This window comes from Elephantulus edwardii, unplaced genomic scaffold (assembly GCF_000299155.1).
Source record: "Elephantulus edwardii isolate Elephantulus edwardi_28Jun2011 unplaced genomic scaffold, EleEdw1.0 scaffold00111, whole genome shotgun sequence".
NCBI classification, from domain to species: domain Eukaryota; kingdom Metazoa; phylum Chordata; class Mammalia; order Macroscelidea; family Macroscelididae; genus Elephantulus; species Elephantulus edwardii.
Genome location: NW_006399861.1, coordinates 9635474 through 9658110, shown reverse-complemented (window position 1 = coordinate 9658110; position 22637 = coordinate 9635474). Strand labels below are relative to the sequence as shown.

At 42.3% G+C, this 22637-nt stretch overlaps 1 protein-coding gene and 1 pseudogene across 1 annotated transcript in view; one reads left to right on the top strand and one right to left on the bottom strand.

Moving 5' to 3' along the window:
- The window catches only part of OGDH (oxoglutarate (alpha-ketoglutarate) dehydrogenase (lipoamide)), a 140153-nt gene that overhangs the window by 103900 nt on the left and 13616 nt on the right, over positions 1-22637 (top strand). Inside the window, exons 11-19 of the mRNA XM_006892168.1 lie at positions 17201-17380; positions 17876-18028; positions 18686-18788; positions 19000-19128; positions 19384-19534; positions 19775-19902; positions 19990-20168; positions 20678-20749; positions 21536-21664. Of these exons, the coding sequence (XP_006892230.1) occupies positions 17201-17380; positions 17876-18028; positions 18686-18788; positions 19000-19128; positions 19384-19534; positions 19775-19902; positions 19990-20168; positions 20678-20749; positions 21536-21664 (1224 nt within the window). The remainder of the gene's footprint in view (positions 1-17200; positions 17381-17875; positions 18029-18685; positions 18789-18999; positions 19129-19383; positions 19535-19774; positions 19903-19989; positions 20169-20677; positions 20750-21535; positions 21665-22637) is intronic.
- Positions 15198-16404, bottom strand: LOC102851986 (annotated as a pseudogene).

Here is a 22637-nt window from a genome sequence, read left to right as displayed (position 1 = left end):
GTGACTGGGAATGCAAAATAGTACAACTGTTGTAGACAACAGTTCCTAAAAGTTTCCTAAAAGAACTGTATGACAGCACTTAAATAAAAACACAAGAAGAGGCAACTGTATTCTTGTTGTTGTTATGTGCTGTCTAGTTGCTTGCGACTCATAGCGACTCTGTGTACAACAGCCCTAAACTCTGCTGTGTCCTGTACCAATCACACTGTTTCCGATACACCTATCCCGATTACCCCAGCCACTGAATCAATCCAATCAATCCACCTCATAGAGGGCCTTCCTCTCCTCCTTCCACCCTACCAAGCATGATGTCCCTCTCCAAGGACCGGTCCTTCCTTACAGCATCCTTTTCAACCTGTATGCAGAACAGATTATCCAGGAGGCTGGGCTCTATGAGGAGAGGTGTGGGGTCAAGGTTGGTGGAAGATCTATCAACAATCTGCATTATGCAGATGACACAACCCTGCTTGCTGAAACTGAGGAGAACCTGAAGCGCTTACTGTAGAGTGTCAAGGACTGCAGCCTTCAATATGGACTGAGGCTCAATGTCAAGAAGATAAAGATTCTCTCTACTAGGCCAATTGGCAGCATCAGGATGGATGGTGAAGAGATTGAGATTGTTCACAGCTCTAGTTTTCTTGGCTCCACAGTCAACACTCTTGGCACCAGTAGGCAGGAAATTAAAAGGCACATTGCCATGGGAAAGTCTGCTGGTAGGGACCTCTCCAAAGTACTGAAGAGCAGTGGTGTCTCTCTGGAGACTAAGGTGCGTCTGATACAGGCCATGGTCTTTGCAATCACTTGTTATGCATCAGAGAGTTGGACAGTGACTAAGGAAGATAGAAGGAGAATTGATGCCTTTGAGCTTTGGTACTGGAGAAGAGTATTGAGGGTACCATGGACTGCTAGGAAAACAAACAGATGCATCCTGGAAGGGGCTAAACCAGGCAGCTCCTTGGGCAAGGATTCTGAGGCTCTGTCTAACATAACTGGTATAGTAACCAAAATTTATTTTCATGATTAATAGAGATGAGAAAGAGAAAAGTAACATTAATGGTGATAGAAACATTGCATTGATTAAGGTAAAGGTACACAGCTGATTAATTTATGTCCATAAATTGTACAATTCTAAAAATTTAGATTGGCAAAAGTTATGTGACAAAAATCAATTCAAGGTGTACCAGAGACCTAGGGATAAAGCCCCAAACTATAAAGATTATAAGAGACAAAGTAGGACCAACCTTAGAAGGCCTAGCCCATGGTATAAAATGGCTGACAAATACAAACAGAAATACACAACCAGGAGATGGGGCCTTTAAAGATTAAATCCCTGTGTGCATCAAAACCTTCTTCCAACTGGGTGAAAAGAAAACATACTGATGAGGAAAAACATTTGGGAATACCATCTCAGACACAGGTCTCATCAGAAGTTTACAGAATGCTATAACCCAATTACAAAATGGACAAAAGACATGGAAAGACCATCACAGAGGAGGACATTCGAATGGCCATCAGACACATGAAGAAATGCTCAGAATCACTGGCAATTAGAGAGATGCAAATAAAAACTACAATGAGATGCCATTTTACCTCAATAGTAGTGGCAAAGTGTAACAGGACAGCAAGTAATAAATGTTGGAGAGTATGCAGAGAGGTAGGAACTCTTATACACTGTTGGTGGCATTGTAAAATGGCACAACAACTCTGGAAGGCAGTTTGGCATTTCCTCAAAAAAGCTGAACATAGAAATTACGTATGACGCAGCTGTTCCACTTCTTGGAATATATCTCAAGAAAATTAAGACTGAAACACAAATGGAGATTTGTACAACAATGTTCATAGCAGTGTTACCATCGCAAGAGTATAGACACAGCTCAAATGTCCAACCACAATCGAATGGATAGAGAAATTATGGTACATTCACACAATGGAATACTACACAGCACATAGGAACAATGGTGTATGAAGATCCTAGGGAGGGAGAGTAGGAGTAGAGGGGTAAGAATGGGCAGGGGGAGATCATAGGGTCACACAATTTGATAGGTGGAAGGAGGGATGGGTAAAGGAAGTGGGAAAGATTCAGTGAGGATCTGGAAAGACAGAAATGGTGGGCATAGTTCAGTGTTAATTAATTTTATAAAATATAATGAACTGGAATGATTATATGAAACAATGTGAATGAAGGATGTGTGAAACATAATGTATATAAACTTTGTAAGCAGCCAATATAAAATTTGAGTATGGTTGTGGGGGGAACATTGTGTTATAGTAAAGCTCAAAAAAGTGATGTCACAATGAGATGGCTTTAACAAACATTTATTTGCTCATAGTTTGTTATAGTGATGTGCCATCAAGTCACCTGCAACTCACAAGGACCCTGTGAACAACAGATTTGAACACTGGCCTATCCTGTGCTATTCCCATTATATCTGATATGCATGACACCATTATTACAATTATTGTGTCAAATCCATCTCATTGAGGGGCTTCATCTTCCTCAGCATGATGTCTTTTTCTAAGGACTAGCCCGCTCCTCCTGGTAACATGCCAAAAATATTTGAGACTAACCATCATATTGCCTCTCAGGAACATCCTTGTCGTTCTTCCTCCAAGACATTTCTATTTGTTCTTCTGGCAGTCTATGGGATATTCAGTACTCCTCTCCAATACCACAATGCAAAGACTTCGAATCTTCTTCAGTCATCCTTGTTCATTGTCCATCTTTAAGATTCGTAGGAAGCAATTGGAAAAAACCATGGCTTGGATCAGGCAAACCTTAGTCTTTTAAATTAATACCCTTCCACAGCAATTCAAAGACAACGATTTTTCTTTGTATTTATAGCACACAGTACGATTTTCTCAGATCACAAAATGGAAGATAATTATATAATCTTTGCCTAACCAACTTGCACTGAATTAATTGTGTATATAGAAATTGCTGAATTTGTTTATTTTGCTGTTTATATTCTCAACAGTGACAGTATATTAAAACCATTTTTGAAATTTTGAAATAATTTTAAAATTGGAATATTTTCTATTAATTTAGATAATACTGTTTTATAAAGTTTTCTTTTAGGTCCTTTTATCCACAAGCACAAAGATGACTTTGTTCTTTTTCTCTTATTTTTTTATCAATATCACACATTGTTTTGATATCCATATCAAAACATTTGACAAACTTCTTTTTAAATCTTTTTTAAAGGAAACTGGGTTCAGTCCACACAGTTCTTTTTTATTTGTCACCTTATTTTCTTATGTCATTATATGCTTACTTTTATTCATTTTAATGGAAACATCTATTACAGAATTACATTATTACATAATGGCCTTATTATTAGACTTTTTTAATTGTTTTCAATAATGGTGAGCGAATGGTGACTAAATAAATACTTTTGCACAACTTAATATATAGTATTGAGTTCCTCTTTAGTATATCTAAGGAATATCTCACCAGCTTTGTGAGCTTCCTGACAAAAATCATCACTGCTGTGAAGTCAGTTCTGACTCTTGGTGATCCTGTATTGAGTTTCTGAGGTATATAAAACACTTACATACACAACCAAAGGTTTCAGACTTGAAGATACAGAGAGTCAGTGAAAGAGAGAAAGACTGTCAAGGACATGAATTGGCACAGTGACAATAACTCTGGGCTTAATACGGTGCAGGAAAGGATAAGGTTTTGATCTGTGGATCACTATGAATTGGAATTGAATTTGACAGTATCTGACAACAGCTAACAAATATGTGGGTGTCTTTTGTAGTCAAACATTCACAGGCACCAGTGTGAGCAAGTGCATCTGTACCACTTAAAATCACACATTTGCACAAATACCATGGACCTGGGGGTAGAACACTTAAAAAAGAGGAAGGTGCAGGGTGGAAAAAGGTTGTTTAAATGTTGAGTTAGTCAACTGAAGACCAAGTTTAAGCCTCAAGTAGCAATACTCAAAGACTCTATGAACACAATATTGAATCATACTGGAAGCATCAAGAGAAGATGGAAGGAATACATGGAGTTACTGTACCAAACGCATTGGTTGATAAGGAACCATTTCAGGAAGTAACATAATCAAGAATCATGGTACTGAAGGAAGAAGTCTAGGCTGAACTAAATGCATTGGCAGAAATATAAGGCCCCAGAAATTGATGGAATACTAATTGAGGTGTTTCAGCTATCTGGCCAACCAGCTGGAAGAGACCTATGTTTGTTCCCATTCCCAAAAAAGGTGATCTAAGAATGTGCAGAAATTATCACATACTATCATTGCAATCTGCATTATTCAGATGACACAACCTTGCTTGGTGAAACTGAGGAAAACCTGAGGCATTTGCTGTAGAAGGTTAAGGACTGCAGCCTGCCTTCAATATGGATTGAAGCTCAACATCAAGAAAATAAAAGATTCTCACTACTGGGCCAGTTGGCAACATCATGATAGATGGAGAAGAGATTGAGATTGTTAACAGCTTCAGCTTGCTTGGCTTCACAGTCAACATTCTTGATACTAGCAACCAGGAAATCAAAAGATGAATTGCATTTAGAAACTCTAATGTCAGGGACCGCTCCAGAGTACTGAAGAGCAATGATGTCAGTCTAGAGACTACGGTGCATGTGATCCAAGCTTTTGTCGCCAAATTACTTGCTGTGTGCATCAGAGAGTTTGACAGTGTCTAAGGACGATAGAAGAAAGATCAATGCCTTTGAGTTGTGGTGCTGGGGAAGAATATTGAATGTACCATGTACTGCTAAGAAAAACAGGTTCATCCAAGAGAGTGTGACACCAGGCTACTCCTTGGAGGCAAAGATTTTGAAGCTCCATTTAACATACTTTGGGCTTTTGTCAGGAGAAACCAGTCCTAGGAGAGGGACATCATGCTTGGAAGCATTGAGGGACGGTGCAAGAGTGGAAGGCCCTGGATGAGATGGCTTGACTCAGTAACTGGGGTAATGGAGGTAGGCTTGTCAGTGACAATGAAATTGGCTCAAGAGAGAGTAGGGTTCAGAGCTGTTGTACATAGGATTGCTTTGAGTCACTGGTTATTTGACAGCACATAACAACATTGCAGTAACATCAAGTAAAATCTTGCTGCAAATTGTTATTGTTGTTATATGTCGTCGAGTCGTTTGCGACTCATAGCGACCCTATGTACAACAGCCCTAAACCCTGCTCTATCCTGTGCCAATTGCATTGCCTCTGACACACCCATCCCGATTACCCCAGTCACTGAATCAATCCACCTCATAGAGGGTCTTCCCCTCCTGCGCTGTCCCTCTACTCTACCCAGCATGATGTCCCTCTCTTAAAGACCTGTCTCTCCTTACAACATGTCCAAAGTATGTCAGACGAAGCCCCAGAATTCTTGCCTCCAAGGAGCAGCCTGGTTTAACCCTCTCTAGGATGAATCTGTTTGTTGCAAATTCTTTTTTTAAAAATGACTGTAACAGTACATGAATAAGGAACTTCCAGATACTTAAATGATTCAGAAGATATAATATTATCCATCATGTTAGATGGATCTTAGCAGAAACCAGAAAAACTCAGAAAGATATTTTCTTTTATTGGCTATGTAGAGGTGTTTGATAAGTGGATCATAAGTTATGGATAACATGAAAGAGTAGAAATTCTACAGGACTTATTCATGTTCAGGCAGATCCTATGCATACACCATGAAGTAGTAGTTCAAATGAAGAATGACACTACTGCATGGTTTTAAACTAAGGAACAGTGTGTGTCAGGATTGTATCCTTTCCCCGTATTTAGTCTGTGTGGTAAGCAAATTGAGAATCTGGACTGTCTGAAGAACAGTGTGGCATTAATATTGGAGGGAGACTTCGGAGACTTCAACAGTCTGCTCAGGAGATGGCACAGCTTTTCTTAAAGAAACGGAAGAAGACTTGAGGCACTTACTGAAGATCTAGCACTGTATCTTTTAATATGAATTACATCTCAATATCAGAAAAACAAAAATTCTCACCATTAGAGTGATAATAGCATCATGATGGGGGGAAAGTTGAAATTGTCACTGGTTTTATTTTTATTTGGTCTAGAATTAACACCCATGCTGGTAGCAGTTTAGAATTAAAATATATTTTTCAAGGGTAGCTCTGATTACTTGGTTGTAAGGAGTTGAGCTGCCAACATGGAGGCATGCTGTTTGAATTCACCAGTTACTCTGCAGAAGAAGGATGGGCAGTCTTCTCCCATGTGATTAAACTGCTTCTGAGAACTTGCTAAAGTATCAGCTTTTGACTCAATGGTATGCAACAACAATGTACAAACTATTCAAATAAATCTTCTAAGGGGAAAAAAATACTTTTCATTTGAAAAAGCTGCTATCAAGGACCTCTACAAATTGATCCAAGAGCAAAGATAAAAGTTTAAAGAACTGGTCAATGACATGATATTTTCAATTGCTTTGTATGCATTTCGGGGTTGAACAGTGAATGAGGAAGCCCAAAGAAGAATCATTTTCTTTGAATTGCGGTCTTGACAGAGTATTGAATATCCCATGAGCTGCCAAAAGACCAAATGAAGCTGTCTTTGAGAAAGTTCAACCAATGTGCTCCTTAGAGGCATAGATGGGGAAACCATCTGGGAGGTTGTCAGAGGAGCTTCTCCTTGGAAAAGACATCATACTGGGAAGGGTTGAAAGTCAGAGAAAAGAAGGAAGCTCTTCAAGGAGTTGAATTGTCACAGAGACTCTAACAGTGGGCTTGATTGAGCATTGGCAAAGATTTTGGTGATGGTACATGATAGGTTTATTGGTTTGCTATCAGTTGACTTGACCACACAATATTACCAGATACTGTACATTACATGGGTAGTAACATTCACCTACAAACTTACCCAGTACCTCATCTTCCAACCAAACAGTAGATATGCATATACAGTAAATAGTAGCATCATCCTTTGAGAAACATGCACTCCTTGAAGTGCTTCACTGCATATGATCAGAAGGAGTAGGATGGAAGGATTATTGGAAAGGAAGAAGTGAGAAGAATTTTATTATATTATGGATATTATAATTATGTCATAAAGTATGTTGTCAGTAAGTTAATTTTGGGTTGTTGTCTGTCTTTGTTGGACCTGTATCCAGAGAATTGCCTTTAATGTTGCTTGGAGTAACTTCTCTGTTATACTTAAGGAACAGTTTTCCTTAGCATATAATTCTTTATTGACAGGTTTTTTCCTTTCAGAGTATTATATATATGTATGTGGTGTGTGCACACGTATGTGTTTATATATAGAGAGAGAGGTAGGTGTGTCAGAGACCATAAGATTGACACAGGATAGAGCAGGGTATAGGGCTGTTGTACATAGGGTTGCTATGAATCATAAGTGACTCGATGGTACATAACAATAACATGAAGCATCAAATGAGGAGAGTAGAAGTCACATTCATTTTTGCACATATGTAGAAAGGAGAAAAGAAAAAATTGAAGATAAAATGAGTGAAAGTGAGCATGGTATTACATGATAATAATGTTAATAACAAATAATAAAAACTATTGAATGTACCCTGGACTGCCAAGAAAACAAACAGATTCATCCTGGAGAGGGTTAAACCAGGCTACTCCTTGGAGGCAAGGATTCTGGGGCTTCGTCTGACATACTTTGGACATGTTGTAAGGAGAGACAGGTCCCTGGAGAGAGACATCATGCTTGGTAAGGTGGAGAGACAGCGCAGGAGGGGAAGACCCTCTATGAGGTGAATTGATTCAGTGACAGGGGTAATCGGGATGGGTGTATCAGAGACCATGCAATTGGCACAGGATAGAGCAGGGTTTAGGGCTGTTGTATATAGGGTCGCTATGAGTCACAAACGACTCGATGGCACATAACAACAACAACATACTAATGATAGTTGGGCATATACACCGTTAAGGAATTCTGATAGTCTCCAAACAAATGAATGCTTCATTTTAAAAGCCTGTTTTAAATTTGTTCTGCTGATAAAGATTGATAGCCTAAACCCTCAATTAGCTACTCTCCTCTATGGGTTTTCTTGTGCTATCTTCTGGAATGTTGACTTCTTAATATTTTCATTTCATTAAATCTCAATTCATGGGCCATTTCATCAGAGAAGCTTTGCCTACCTTGAGGACTTATTATAATAACCTACCTTATTATAATAACTTATCATAATAACCTATCCATATACATATTTACATATATATACATATTAACATATATTCAGCCCATTGCCTTATTGCCTGAATGTTTTCTGTTGAGAAGTTGGAACTTAGTCTTCCTGGTTCTTCCTTATGGTTAACCCTTTGTTTTTCTTAGTGTTTCATTTTGGAAAATTTAATTATGAGATGTTCTAGTATTTTCCTTTGGAGGTCTTACCTACTCAGCTTTTTTAATACATATTTTCTCCCTTTTTTATTGTGTGTTGAGAATTTTCTTACAGCAAATCTTCAATAGTTTCCTCTCTGCTTTTTTCTGTCTTTTATTGTCTGAAAGTCTATTAACACCTAAGTTAATTTCATTTGATATTGTCTCCTATGACTTTTTTTTTTTTAAGCAAAACAAGTGAAAAAGTTTTGTTACGTTAATAAGACAGAAGCATAGCTAGTGAATGGTAGGCCACACAAAAGATGTGAAGTGAAAAAGAGAAGAGGTAAAAGACTCCTGGGAAGGTTGAACCTAACTAAGCCTTATAGCATGCTCTCAGCAGAAAAGAGAGCAAGAGTGATTCTTATCTTTTCTTAAATTTTCCTTCCTGTTCTTCTGATTGTTCCTCTTAATAAAAAACCAAGCAAACATTAAAAATCATTCGCTCCTTCTGAGTTCCACTGCTTCAAGTCTCTGCATTTTTCTTCTTAATATGATGTCATTCTGATATCATGGTTCCTAAATGAAAGCAGAGAATACAAGAAGAATGTTTATTTATGTTTTCTTGACTATGCAAAGGCATTTGACTCTGGATCGTAACAAATTGTCAGTAACACTGTGAAGCAGCTGTTATGTGAACAGAGCAACAAAACACCGCATAATTTAAAATCTAAGAAGAATGTGTGTCAGGGATATATCCTTTCTCCATACTTATTCAGTCTATATGCTGAGCAAATCATTCATGAAGCTGGATTCTGTGAAGAGGATTGTGTCATCAGGATCAGAAGAAGACTCATCAAAAACATGCATTATGCAAATGACACAACCTTGCTTTCTGAAAGTGAGGAGGATTTGAAACAATTGCTGCAGAAGATCAAGCACTACAGCTTTTTGTATGGCAAGAGTGAAAGGAAGTCTCTCCTTGGAATCTAGGATTTTGAAGCTCTGCCTAACTTATTTTGGGCACGTGGCCAGAAGAGATCGATCCTTGGAGAAGGACATCATTCATGGAAGAAGGGTGGACAAACAGCACAGAAGAGGAAGACCCCAGATGAGGTCTATTGATGCAGTAACTGGGGCAATGGGAGTTGGTGTGTGGGAATTAGTGAGACTGGCTCAGGACAGGACAGGATTCAGAGCTGTTATACAAAGGGTTACTATATGTCACAGGCGACTAAATGGCACATAGCAACAGTAAAATACTGTGACAGGTTGGAAGCCTGAGTGGCATCCACTTACTAAACAACATGCCTGCAGAAACTCTATGAACTTTGATAAATGTTGATAGATACAGAATGGCTTCAAGCCTTTTGTTCATAGGGTCACCGTGAGTTGTGCTCAACTCGAAGGCACTCAGCAGCAACCACCACCATAGGGCCAATAGTCAACATCATGATAGATGGAGAAATGATTGGAAGTGTCAGTGATTTCATATTGGATCCATAGTCAACATCCATGGTACCAACAGGAAATCAGGAGATGTATTGGGCAAGTTCACTGTCAGGGCCTTCTCCAAAATACTGAAGAGCATTGACATCAATTTGAAGATTAAGATGCACATGATGAATAAGGATGACAGAAAAAGAATTTATGCCTTTGAATAATGCTAGGTAAGAGTGCTAAATATTCCATGGGCTGCCAAAAAAATAAATATGTGATAGAGAAAGTGCAGCCAGAGTGCTCCTTGAAGACAAAGATAATAAAGCTTCGTTTTTCATACTTTAGACATGTAGCTAGGCGAAGCTAGTCCTTGGAAAGGGACATCATGCTTGGAAAAACAAAGGGTCAGTGAAGGAGAGGAAGACCCCCAGTGAAATGAATTGACATAGAGAATGCAGCAGTGAGCTAAAGTATGTCAGGGATGATGAAAATGGCACATGATAGGGCAGCAGAATTCAGGTCTCTATAGGGTCACTATGAGTCATATTCAGCTCAGAGGCACCTAACAATAACAGGAAATCTGAATTTCACTTTTTAAACAGTGGTGTTATATAGTATTTGTCCTTTTGTGCTTGAAGTGTTTTATTTAGCATTTCTTCCAGGCTTACTCATGTTGTATAATGTTTTACAAGTTCACTATTTTCCAATACTGCATAAAATTCCATTGTATTGAGTGCATCATAGTTTTTCTATCCTTCTATCTCTCCTTTGTGGATAACACAGTAATAAACATGGGTATGCATACATCTGCTTGAACTGTGGCTCTGGTTTCTTTAGGGTATATTCCCAGTAGTAGAATGGCTGGGTTTTTCTATTACTTCAATTTTTTTTCCATTTGTTTTATCCATTTGGTCATATATATCAATGCAGATTTCGGTGTGACAGTGATATATATCTCTCTCTCAATCTTTTGGAGCTGCTTAACTGTCATTCCTTCCTTATCATGAAGTGCCAATGACAGACATTTTTTCTGGTTTTTCATCACTTTTTGTATCCCAGCGTCTTGTTTTTTAAATTAATTTACAGCTATAGTTCCAGAGCATTGTGGTGGTGTTGTCTTTGTTCTGATGTACCCAATGTCTGTGGTAGTGTGTGGCTTGCTCTTCTATCAGTTCTTATTGTCTCATCTCCTCCAGTGACTGTGATGGGGGGGTGTGTGTGCACAGTTCTCTGTTCCTGTTCCTTGGAGAGCAGTTAAGAGCCAACGGGGCCAGTGGCAGGTGTAGTGCTCTCATCAGCCAGGCACAGCAGAGACCAGGCACACTCTGACCCCACTTGTTCAAGATGTGTGTGGATACAATTGGTGTCTCTTTTTGTCATTCAACTTCTGGTGCGGACACCATCGTTGTCCTTGTTTCCCAAGTCCATGAGGAGATTACTGAGAAAAGTTCAGAATGACCTCCCTGTGCTTTCCAAGTCACGGTTCCAGCCTTTTCTTGTCCTTGGTGGTATTTGCTGTTTCAACTATTCTTTTTTTCTTTTGAAACGGAAAGACCACCATCCATACCTGTTATCTTTGTTTTCTTATGTCTAATTTAAGATGATTTGGGTGGGCTTTGCTCTGCCTTCTCAGCCATTTAACCACGAAGTCTGATTAAATCAAAGAGAGCTGGAGCTAATAATTACTATATCTAATATGGCTCTGGTGACCTGAGTTCAAAGGTACTTTTCTGATCCTCAGAAACCCATAAAACCACTGTTGCTCAGCAATCCAGAATATCATTGTGTGGGGATGTTGAAGTATTTTAGAGTCAAGAGGTACTATCTACAGCTTGTTTAATTGATGAATCTGGTTAAAGGATATCCAGGATTTCATTGTACTAATCTTCTGCCTTTTTTTTAAATTTTCCATTATGTCATAAAGCTATCAGAAATTGTTATTGTTGTTGTTGTTGTGTACTGTCAAGTCAGAACAAACACATAGCTGACCCTACAGCAGGTTTTCAGAGGCAGTTAATTGCAAGGGAGATTTATAACTGTGTTATAAAATACGGAAATTTCAGGTTAGTAGACCTCCCTAAAAGGCATAGACTGGGGCAGTACACTTGAGCTTTACATGTACCCCAGCACTTAGCCCTAGGTCTGACTGTGCCTTGAGGATACCTAACAATGTCTTGATTAGGCCTGATTGTATCCTGCTAAGACGACTGGATGACCAGATCCTGGGAAGGCTTTGGGCCTGACCATATCCCTGACAGGACCCTGTCTTCTGATTCCTGAGCAAACTACCATCCCCTCTCAATCCTGGTAACAGCCCCTTATAAAAGGAAACTGCCTTTGTCTGCAGTCACACCATTCTGATCTTCTCTGTGCAGTCACCTGCCGTCCTTCTCAGACTGCTTAATTCAAGCCTTTTTGTTTCTTGGGACCAGCTGCTTCTCTCTCTCAGCTCTTTTTCTAACAACATGTAGCAGGAATGTTTTCTTTTATTCAAAGGAATGTTAAATGGAAACAAATACAAGTGGAGCTATTAGGATTCATTCATACTGCATGATAGGTTTCTGTATGATCATAGTTTTATCATATACTAATATTTCTCTGAATTCTTAGTAAAAAACATAATTTTAAATGCAGAATGCAAAATTATATGAGTATACTTAATAGAATAAAATTTTAGTACATTTGTGCATTGAATTGCCATGACTTGTGGGCTAATTTGACAGCCTCTAACAACAAGCAGTTAGGAAGATTAAGAACTCTTTTCAAAGAATTAATGCTCATAACTTAATGTTCAATATAGAAATGAAAGATACAAAAAATGCAGCAATGTATGTGTAATATACTTCATATATATAAAAAAATACATATACACACATGGAAGAAAACATCAGTATTTCCAGTGTGTTATGAGATTTTAGGTAATTTTGTTTCAATTCTTGGCTGCTAAGTAAAGTATTTTAAAAAATTCTTTTTTCATACTATCATTCCTATACATGGTGTTTTATATATGTTGATTCATCCTTTTTCACCCCATCTCATCAAGTCCCCCTTGCACCCTGTCTGTCCTTTCACACCTCCATCTGGCCACTAATCTCTCCTGTCTTAGTGATTTTCCTTGCTTCTTTCATCCCCTTTTCCCTCACCCCTCCTCTTTTGAATAGTCGTATATAGCCTCTTCCTATTTGACATTTGCACTAGCCAGATTGTCTTTTTATCCATTTTTCCCCAGCTTAATTCTCCCATGTCCTGGTCCTCTACAGTGTTAATTGTCTGTACATTCTATTTCTGCTCTCCCCATCCCTCCCAACATCCCTCATTTACCTTCCTATTTTCACAGTAGCCTTCTTATGCGGTATTTGTCCTTTTGTGACTGAGTTATTTCACTTAGCATAATGTCCCATGTTGTTTAGTATATTATGAATTCTTCATTGTTCTTTAATGCTGTATAGTATTGTGTTGTATGAATGACCAGTTTTTTAGTCCATTTATTTGTTGTGAGCATTTGGGTTGTTTCTGTTTTCTTGCTATTGTGGATAGCCCCGTGATGAAGATTGTACACATCTCTGTTTGTGCCTCAGCTCTTATTTCCTTGAGGCATATTCCTAGCAGTGGAATAAATGAGTTATATGGGATTTTTTTATATTTACCTTTTTTGAGAAAATGCAAAAGTACCTTCTTGTAAAATGATACAACCCAGCCACAGTGCATGAGAGTTCTGATCTCTCCACATCCTCACCAACACTGTTGGCTGTCCTAGTGAACTTGGGATGAGATGTTATTGTTATCTCATTGTTACCTTGCTTTGCATATCTGATTGCTAGTGATTTTCATCATATGTTTTTTGACAAATTAAGTTATTCACATGAATGTAACCTTAATTGGTTTCAAAACACTGCCTTGCAGTGTTATCCGTTAGATCTGAGTGATAAAGGAATGGGGAATTACTATAGGACACAGTTGTGCTAAGGGTTTAGAAACAAATAGCAACATGCTAAGTGTGATGGATGTCACTGAATTGTACAAGTAAAACAATTGAAATGGCAAATACTTTACTATAAGCGTTTTATCACAAAATAAAGCCCACTACTTCCTTAAGGAGAACTTTGATCTTAAGCTTTCAAATAGTTATAGCCATGAGATAGACATGATCACTGTAACCATAGTCCTTTAAAAGTAGGTCTTCACATTATTTTACCAAAGGCACATTGTTGGAAATATTTGGAAAAGTTACAGAAAAGTTTTTGGGTTATTTTATTATATTGGCCAACAAGTGTACATTTGATTATTAAACACATCAATCAGATTATTAAACACATCATTCAGCATCTCATTGTCCTTAAGTTGACATCTGAGAAAGTGGTCTGTATGTTTCCACGCTTTGTGTGTATTGAACTACTGTGACTTACTGAATAAACGATGTCAATGTTTGCTAAAACAAAAACAGTGAACTCATAAAACACTACACTATTTGGGGGAACCTGGATGACATTATGCTGAGTGAAATATCTCAGCGCAAAAGGACAAATACTGCATAAAACTGCTGTTAGAAAACAACTGACATGGGGGTTTGGAGGAAGAAAAGGAAAAGAATGGATAATGAACACTGAATTGAAACAGATGAGAGAAAGAACTTTAAAAGTAATGTATCTTAAAATGTATCCAAACTTTGTAAGTAAACCAGTATAAAATTTAAAATTTTTAAGTAAGAAAAAAAAATAATGTATGAAAATAATTTTTTTTAAAAAAACCACCAAAAAATTAGCATATCATTGGGCATTCTATGTATTACAGCAACCTGGAATAAAGGTACATTGCAAGGAGGGAAAAGAGGGGAAGGGAGGAAAATGTGCAACAGTGAATGAAAAATAAAAAACATTCCGACAGCCAACAACAAAAGTGGATCAGAAACCTAGGGGTAAAAAAAAAGCCAAAAAGATCATCAGAGAAGAAATAAGAACAAATTCAGAAGCCCTAGTCTGACCAGAAATGCACAATCAAGAGAGGCTAAAATCAACAAATGTAACGTTCTTTTTAAAAAAAAAAAATTTAATTCATTTTAATGAAAGTTTACAGAGATTTAGGGTTTCTATTCATTCATTGTTGTACATTTCTCCCTGTCCAAACACTCACCCCAATTTGCTCTTCTCTTTGAAAAGTAAAAGAAAAATTCTTTTACTTTATACAATCCCTCTCCCCAAGTCCGCTCCACTATGCAGCCTTCATTCTGGCCTCCTGTCATGACAATAATACCTAATCATATATACCTTTTAAACAGTTGTGTCCCTCATCTGTTTCAATGCAGTATGCATTATTTATCCCCTCTTTCTCAGTCTTCCCTCAACCCTGAAGTCAGTCCCATTTTACAGCAGTGGCCCTATGCAATATTTGCCTTTTTTTTTTTTTAAACAAAAAGAGCTTTATTTATGAGGAAGTTCAGACAGGGTGAGGTGTGCACGTCACCAAGGCCACCAGGACAAAGAACTAATCCAGGCTCATGTCCTCCTCCTCGTCCTTCTTGTCCTTGACCTCGCCTTCTTTGGGCCCTGGCTTGGCGCTGTTCTGCATGGCTTTGGCAAACGCTTCCACATCGCCCTTGTTGGCAGCCTCCACCGCTTCTGCAGGCAGGCCGAACTGGCACATGAGGGGGCCCAGCTGCCCTGAAGCCAAGGCCGCGCTGAACATGCCCAGGGCCTGCTGGAACTGGGGAGAGGTCAGCGTGTTCTGGATCTCCTCTCCGGTCTGTGGCAGCGACTCCCCCAACGGCAGGTAGGGCAGCAGGCGCTCCTGAACGTCGGCGTTGGCCAGGATGGGCGCCATGATCTCCGGCGTAAGCACGCTGGCCAGGTCGACTTGCTGGCCGCCACCTGCCCCGGCCGGCACGTTCATAGTGGCTAAAATGGTTTGCAGATCACTCAGCTGGATGGGCTGGGTTGGGCTTGCTGCCGTGCTGGTCCCATTACCTGAACTGGGCGCGGGGCTTGGGCTGGTCGCTGAGGCAGCTGCTGGCGCAGAAGGGGCTGGGGTGGCGTGGGCAGAAGAGGCGTTGGAGGAGGGGGTGACGGCGGCCGACTGGTTCCGAGAACTGGATGAAGAGCTGCTGGCCGGTGGACCTCCACTCCCCAGCAAGCTGGCCAGGCCCGGCCCAGTCAGGGCCCCAAGTCCACCGAGGCCTCCCAGGCCGGCAGGTCCGATCAGCTGGCTGTGACTCATGTTCCCCATTAGGCTCTGTAGACCGCCCTCACCTCCAAGTGCGGAGAGTTCGTGGCTGCCGCTTCCGCTGGCTCCCAGCGCCCCGGGCATCAGGGGGTTGTTCAGGTACTCGTTAACCTTCCGGCAGTGTTCCTCGTCCTGGTCCGTCTTGGGCTTCTGCATCCAGAAGAAGAGGCGCTTAGATCCTGCCTTGAACTTGAGCATGTAGACCCTCCCACTGGGGCACCCTCTTAAATTCACAGTCATTGGGGAAGATAATCAAGTCGTCCTCCACGCTGCTCGACGTCTGGTCCTTCCAGCAGAAGTGGATGAGCGAGTCGTCGGTCTGCTGAATGTACACCAGCCCCTTCCGTTTGTCCGGGGTGGCGGTGGTGCCTTTCAGCGACATTTTTCCGGCTCGGAACTCCACCAGGTACTTGTTGGAGGAGCCCCGGGATCCCGGCACCAGGCTTGGAAACAGAGCACCCGAAGTGGTCATCCTGGATGTGCACAGCAGCGAAGAGGTGCAGTCTGAGCGCTCTTCTTCCTCGGCTGCGGCCGGGCCCCCAATATTTGCCCTTTTGTGACTGAGATATTTCATCAGCATAATGTCCTCCAGGGTCACCCATTTTCTATAATATTTCATGAGTTCCTTGCTTTTCAGTACAGCATAGTATTCCATTGTGTGACTATACCATTCGTTTGTTGATGGGCACTTGGGTTGTTTCCAACTCTTTGCTATTGTAAACAAAATCACAATAAACATGGGTGTGCATATAAATGGAACCTTCTTAAAATCAAATCACTTTGTGCATCAAAAAGCTTTTCCAATAGGGTAAAAAGAAAGTCCATAGACAGGGGGGAAAAATTGATAACATTTTAGACGAGGAGCTTATAACTAAAATTTCCAGAATACTTGAGTTCCTCCCCAAGAAAAAGACTAATAACCCAATCACAATATGAGCAAAAGATATAAAAAGACTCTTCACAAAGGAGAATATTTAATTTTTTTTATTGTCTGTGTCTTTTGCTTTCTCTCTATTGGACATACATGAGTTATTAAGATAGGAAAAATGAAAAATATAAAAAGAAAGAAAAGTTTATTTTCTTTGAAAATCACTTGAAAAGTGATTTCCAGAGGTCCTGAGAGTCATGTCAGGACTGTGTTTCCCACTACCCCGTGTTTCCACATGAATTAAACTTGTGTTAACTACTTTCCCTCCTCCTGGTACCAGATGACCTTGACCTCTAACCTGCACAGGACCTGCTCAGTCTGTCCTGCTGTGTCCTTGCAGATCGGCTTCACCACAGACCCCCGAATGGCCCGGTCTTCTCCTTACCCAACAGATGTGGCCCGTGTGGTGAATGCCCCCATCTTCCACGTAAACTCGGATGACCCTGAAGCAGTGATGTATGTGTGCAATGTGGCAGCTGAGTGGAGGAGCACCTTCCACAAGGACGTTGTCGTTGACTTGGTGAGCGCCCTTTACTTCTTCCAGGAACAAATCCTGCCAGGCACAGCGGAAGAGGGCTTACAGATCTTAGCTCGATAACTCCACTGAGTTTGTCCAGTCCAGTGCCTTAATATGGTCTTCTTTATTCTAACTCACAGGTCTCTTGTAACTCCTCTGTAGTCAAGTGTAGAAGCAGGCATGAACCATGAAATGTTTTGAGCGGCACATCACCAGAGCTGTGATAGTAGGGGCCTCTACAGTGTAAACAGAGAACTTGTATTCTTAAATCACTTTCTTATTTTACCTCATTTTATCATCTACACAGCTCTGGTATGGGGGAGAGGCAATAGCCCCTTTTAGAGACAGTGAACAGAAGACATGCACACACAGACTTGCTGGCTTTGGCATCAGAAGAGTGGACAGTCCCACACACTCCAACGCCCTGGCCTGGTAGCCTCCTACTCTGACACCCCATGTCTTTGCTTTTTTGACACTGAGTTTCACTGACGTGACCAGGTGTGTTACCGGCGCAATGGCCACAATGAGATGGACGAGCCCATGTTCACACAGCCACTCATGTACAAGCAGATCCGCAAGCAGAAGCCCGTGCTACAGAAGTATGCTGAGCTGCTCGTGTCCCAGGGAGTGGTGAACCAACCAGAGTATGAGGTGCGAGCCCACTCGTCCCAATGCACAGACCTCTCCAGAGCTTACAGGGCTTGGATGAGGGAGGCTACAGAGCAGTTTTTGCTTTGCATAGTTATTAGAATGTTGGCAAAGATGTGCAAAAGTATTTGCATCTGCAAAATTTTAGCTGTGATGCTCTGGGAAGTTTGATGACTTATAGGACTCAACAGAGCTGTCAAAGTGGAGTAGGTGGGTTGGAGAGGAGGTAGGACAGTCAGGTGAAAGGTCCTGCTTGGTTAAAACCATACCGTCTCAGTGACTGCCTTGAAATGCCCTTTGCATGGTATTGGTATCCAGCATAGAGAATAGGGGTATGGGGGTGCCTGCTTATGAGGCAGCTGAGTTCAGAGGTGACAGAGGTCAGTCCTGGAGCTGTGCTGAAATTGTGAACTGGGTCCATTTTTAAGAGACTCTTGGTTCTAGCCAGCAAATGTGGAGAAGAAACTAGTGGGCATGAAAAGGCTAGATAGTCTGGGCTCTGGCATATGTCATGTGTAAAAACTGGTGGGGGGGGCAGGACGGGGACTGAGCAGAAGCTTATCGAGTCCACGTGCTCTGTGCAAAGCTGAGTGAGGTGTGGGTGAGGCTCAAGGCCAAGTTTCAGAGCCCTGTAAATACTGGTGTGTTATGGTTTTCCAGGAGGAGATCTCCAAGTATGACAAGATTTGTGAAGAGGCATTTGCCAGGTCCAAAGATGAGAAAATTTTGCACATCAAGCACTGGCTAGACTCACCTTGGCCTGGTGAGTCAGCAGCAGGACACAGGAGGAATTCCTGACCGCTGTCATGGGACTTAGCCTCCATTGTGAGTCAGATCTAAACCCTGAATACTTGCCCAGAAGACAGCTGTCGCAGTGCCAGTCCCGGGTCAGCAGAGGTGACCCTCAGTCCTGGGTGGTGTGTCCCAGTCTAGTCCACATGGCTGCAGTACCTAAGTTTACCCCTCTCTCCCAGGTTTCTTCACACTGGACGGACAGCCGAGGAGCATGTCTTGCCCCTCCACAGGCTTAACAGAAGACATTCTGATGCACATTGGCAGTGTGGCCAGCTCTGTGCCCGTGGAGAACTTCACCATCCATGGAGGTAATGTGAGCTGTCTGCATTGGGGAGCAGAGCACGGGAACCTTGGGAGCTCACTCATCTGCTGCACCTGGTCCTGAATAAAGAGATAAACTGCCACATCTTTTTATTTCACCAATAGTCTGCAATTAGATTCCATAAGCCAGGAGTTCCCAGATAGAGTGAGGAATGTGTCTGCTGTTGTCATGAGTTTTTTAGCTAGTGTGAGCAACTGCTGTTCCTGGGCCTTGGCTGTGTGATAAGCACCATTTTTTGCAGGACTCAGCCGGATCCTGAAAACCCGGGGTGAGCTAGTAAAGAACAGGACTGTGGACTGGGCCCTGGCCGAGTACATGGCCTTTGGCTCCCTTCTGAAGGAGGGGATCCACATCCGCCTGAGTGGCCAAGATGTTGAGCGAGGTACTTTCAGGTGAGGCTCTTCAGAGTTCAGGCATAGCAATTGGTATTCTGGAGGTGGGTGCCAGAAGATCATTTCCCTGATCATGATTTTTTACTTTTGTCAAAGGCTTGAAAGAGCTGTTTCCCTGGCTGGTGTGATTGTATTCCTAGGCAATCTGAGGGCTGTGTCCCACAAGGGTTGTTTGCACACAAACCTATCACCTAGAAAATAGATTTCACTTCCCACATAGTAACATTGCTCTTCCATCAGCCACCGACACCATGTGCTGCATGACCAGAACGTGGACAAGAGGACCTGTATCCCCATGAACCACCTGTGGCCCAACCAGGCACCCTACACCGTGTGTAATAGCTCTCTGTCTGAGTACGGCGTCCTGGGTGAGTGCACATGAGCGCAATGGCATGGCCCCTGGCCCTGCTGCATGCCAACATGTGGCTGGGCCTCTCTTCTCTGGTTCTTTGCAGGCTTTGAGCTGGGGTTCGCAATGGCCAGCCCCAATGCCCTAGTCCTCTGGGAGGCCCAGTTTGGTGACTTTCACAACACAGCCCAGTGCATCATCGACCAGTTCATCTGCCCAGGACAAGCCAAGTGGGTGCGGCAGAATGGCATCGTGCTGCTGCTGCCCCACGGCATGGAGGGCATGGTTAGTACCCCTCCTCCCTCATGTCTGTACCTAAGGTGGGACCCAGGCTGCTCCTTGAGGCACCCCGTGTCTATCTGTTCCTGGGAACTTGGATGGGTTTGTCACCTGGATGAAGATCTTGTGCCCATCCTCTGTTCCATCCCTGTCCATTGCCGTGATCGTAAACATGTGGTACCAGCTTGTCTGGCTGCCCTCATATGTAGGAGTCCCTTTTGTCACTCTGGGAAGCAGACCCACCCACAGCTCTTTATCACTCATCCTGGCATCCGAAGTGTACCCTGTGTAATCAAGTCAGTTAGAAGACTCCCATTTGGACCTGAGAGAAATGGAGCAGAGTCCTGCACCCCTCCCTCGAAAGAAAAACGTCTCCTTATGCTCAGTGACTGGGAAGGGAAGACATGAATTCAGCTGTCACAAACCCACAATCAGCATGTTATTAAGGAAAAGAAATAGTGAATAACGCTCTTAACATCATAAAAGGACCCAAATGCAACTGTATCTGGTTCCAGGGTCCAGAACATTCCTCGGCCAGACCAGAGAGGTTCCTGCAGATGTGCAATGATGACCCAGATGTCTTGCCAGTGAGTACCGCAGTCTAAGGATGCCGTTCTCGTCCTTCCTGGCTCCCAGACACAGCTCTGCCATCAGCAGGGCAGATGAGCCCCAGTCTGGCTGCATGGCCTTGGCCACATGCTGGTTTGGCTCACTAGGTGGGATATCCCACCAGGCACAGAACACAGAAAGATGCAGGATTTTGCTGGAGGTTCTTGCTGCTGTAGAAAGACTTGACTGTGACAGCTATGGACTGAGTAATTCTGCTTGTCTTCTGAGTCAGGCTTGATTACCTTAGAGAAAATGAACAGGGAGAGATTTTAGTGAAACTTTAGGGACTCAAGGAGAATTACTGAAAAATCTTATTTTATAGACCCTCAAGGATTGACACAGTGACTTCACCATTGGGGCTGAGCATGGTAGAGTTTGTGAAGATGGAGGGTGAGGTAGATCTTTTGTTCACAGGGGTCCTGTGAGTCATGGTTAGCTTGACAGCACCTAATGTTTTCATGGAACATTAGAGTTCATTCTAGAACCTATACATCTATTCTATATCAAGAGGAGCTTTCAGAGAAATAAGAAGGATTAAGTGAATGCAGACTTATATCAGAACATGTGAGAGCCATCTGCCTGAGCTCTTCTGTGTTCTGGCTGTCCTCTTGTGTTGTGTTTGTCTCCCACAGAAGTATGACTCCCTTGAGGTGGAGCTAGATGGTCTCCTTCTATTGTCCCTGTGCCACTTCTAATCCCAGATCCTTTTCACAGGGAATGTGCTCAGGCTTGCCTGGTCCCTGACCCTCTTCTTCTTGCCACAGAACTTGGAGGAAGCAAACTTCGACATAAACCAGCTATATGACTGCAACTGGGTCGTTGTCAACTGCTCTACCCCTGGAAACTTCTTTCATGTGCTGCGGCGCCAGATCCTTTTGCCCTTCCGGAAGCCGGTCAGTGAAATTTTCTTAGGAAGGGCGTAAGGGATGAGCCAGAGACCTGTGTAGGAGCAGGGCAGGGCATCAGAGCTAAGCTGGCTTCAGATCCAATTAGGGTGGCACCCTGGGAGGATAAACAGGGTCATGAGACAGGGACTGTGGCCTCTTTTCATTGCTGCACAGCTATCTAGATCCTTGGGAACAATCTTTCACATCCTCTCCCCAAACTAGTTGACCCTCAACCCTGTTTGCATGGGTCCTTAGATTTTTTTGAGCCCCACTATACACCAGGTACCAAGTCAGAGATCAGAGAGGATCACACAGGCTGAGTCTTTGAGGTGGTCCTAGGTTAAGTGATGGGTCAGATTTGTGAGAGGGTGAGAGCATGTGTCCTGTGCTGCCCTCTTCGAGACACAGGTACCCTGCCTGTCCTCAAGTTGGAATCTTGGGGGCTGGAGGATCCGTGAGAAGTGGATCAGGGGATAGAGCTGGGCTTGCTTCCTTGAGGGGACAGGTGACTTCTGTATGGTGCACATTCCCCACTGCCAGCAGGAGCTGCAAAGGAGCAGTCCTGGGCCTGCTCACAGCCATGGCCCACATGACTGAGAGGCCCAGATACAATGATGCTGGAACCAGGGGTCAAGAAAGCTTGGGGTCTGTCCTGAGTACAGATGGAGGGAAGCCGTGTGTGCCAAGGGTTGAGGGCAGCTATGCAGGAGTGAAATAAAAGGGCACTCACTGTTGTAAAATGGGACTGATATCAGGGTTGGGGTAGGACTGAAAAAAACTCGATAAATTGTGTATACTGCACTGAAACAGACGAGGGAGTGAATAATTTAAAAGTGATGTATGATAGGGTCTTATGGTTATCACAACAGTCCACAATTAAGGTTGCATAGTGGAATGTACTTGGGGCGGTGGGAGGGGTGCGGGGGGATTTTGTACCAGGGAAGGAGTGTTTATTTTATGTTTGAAAGAGAGGAGCGAA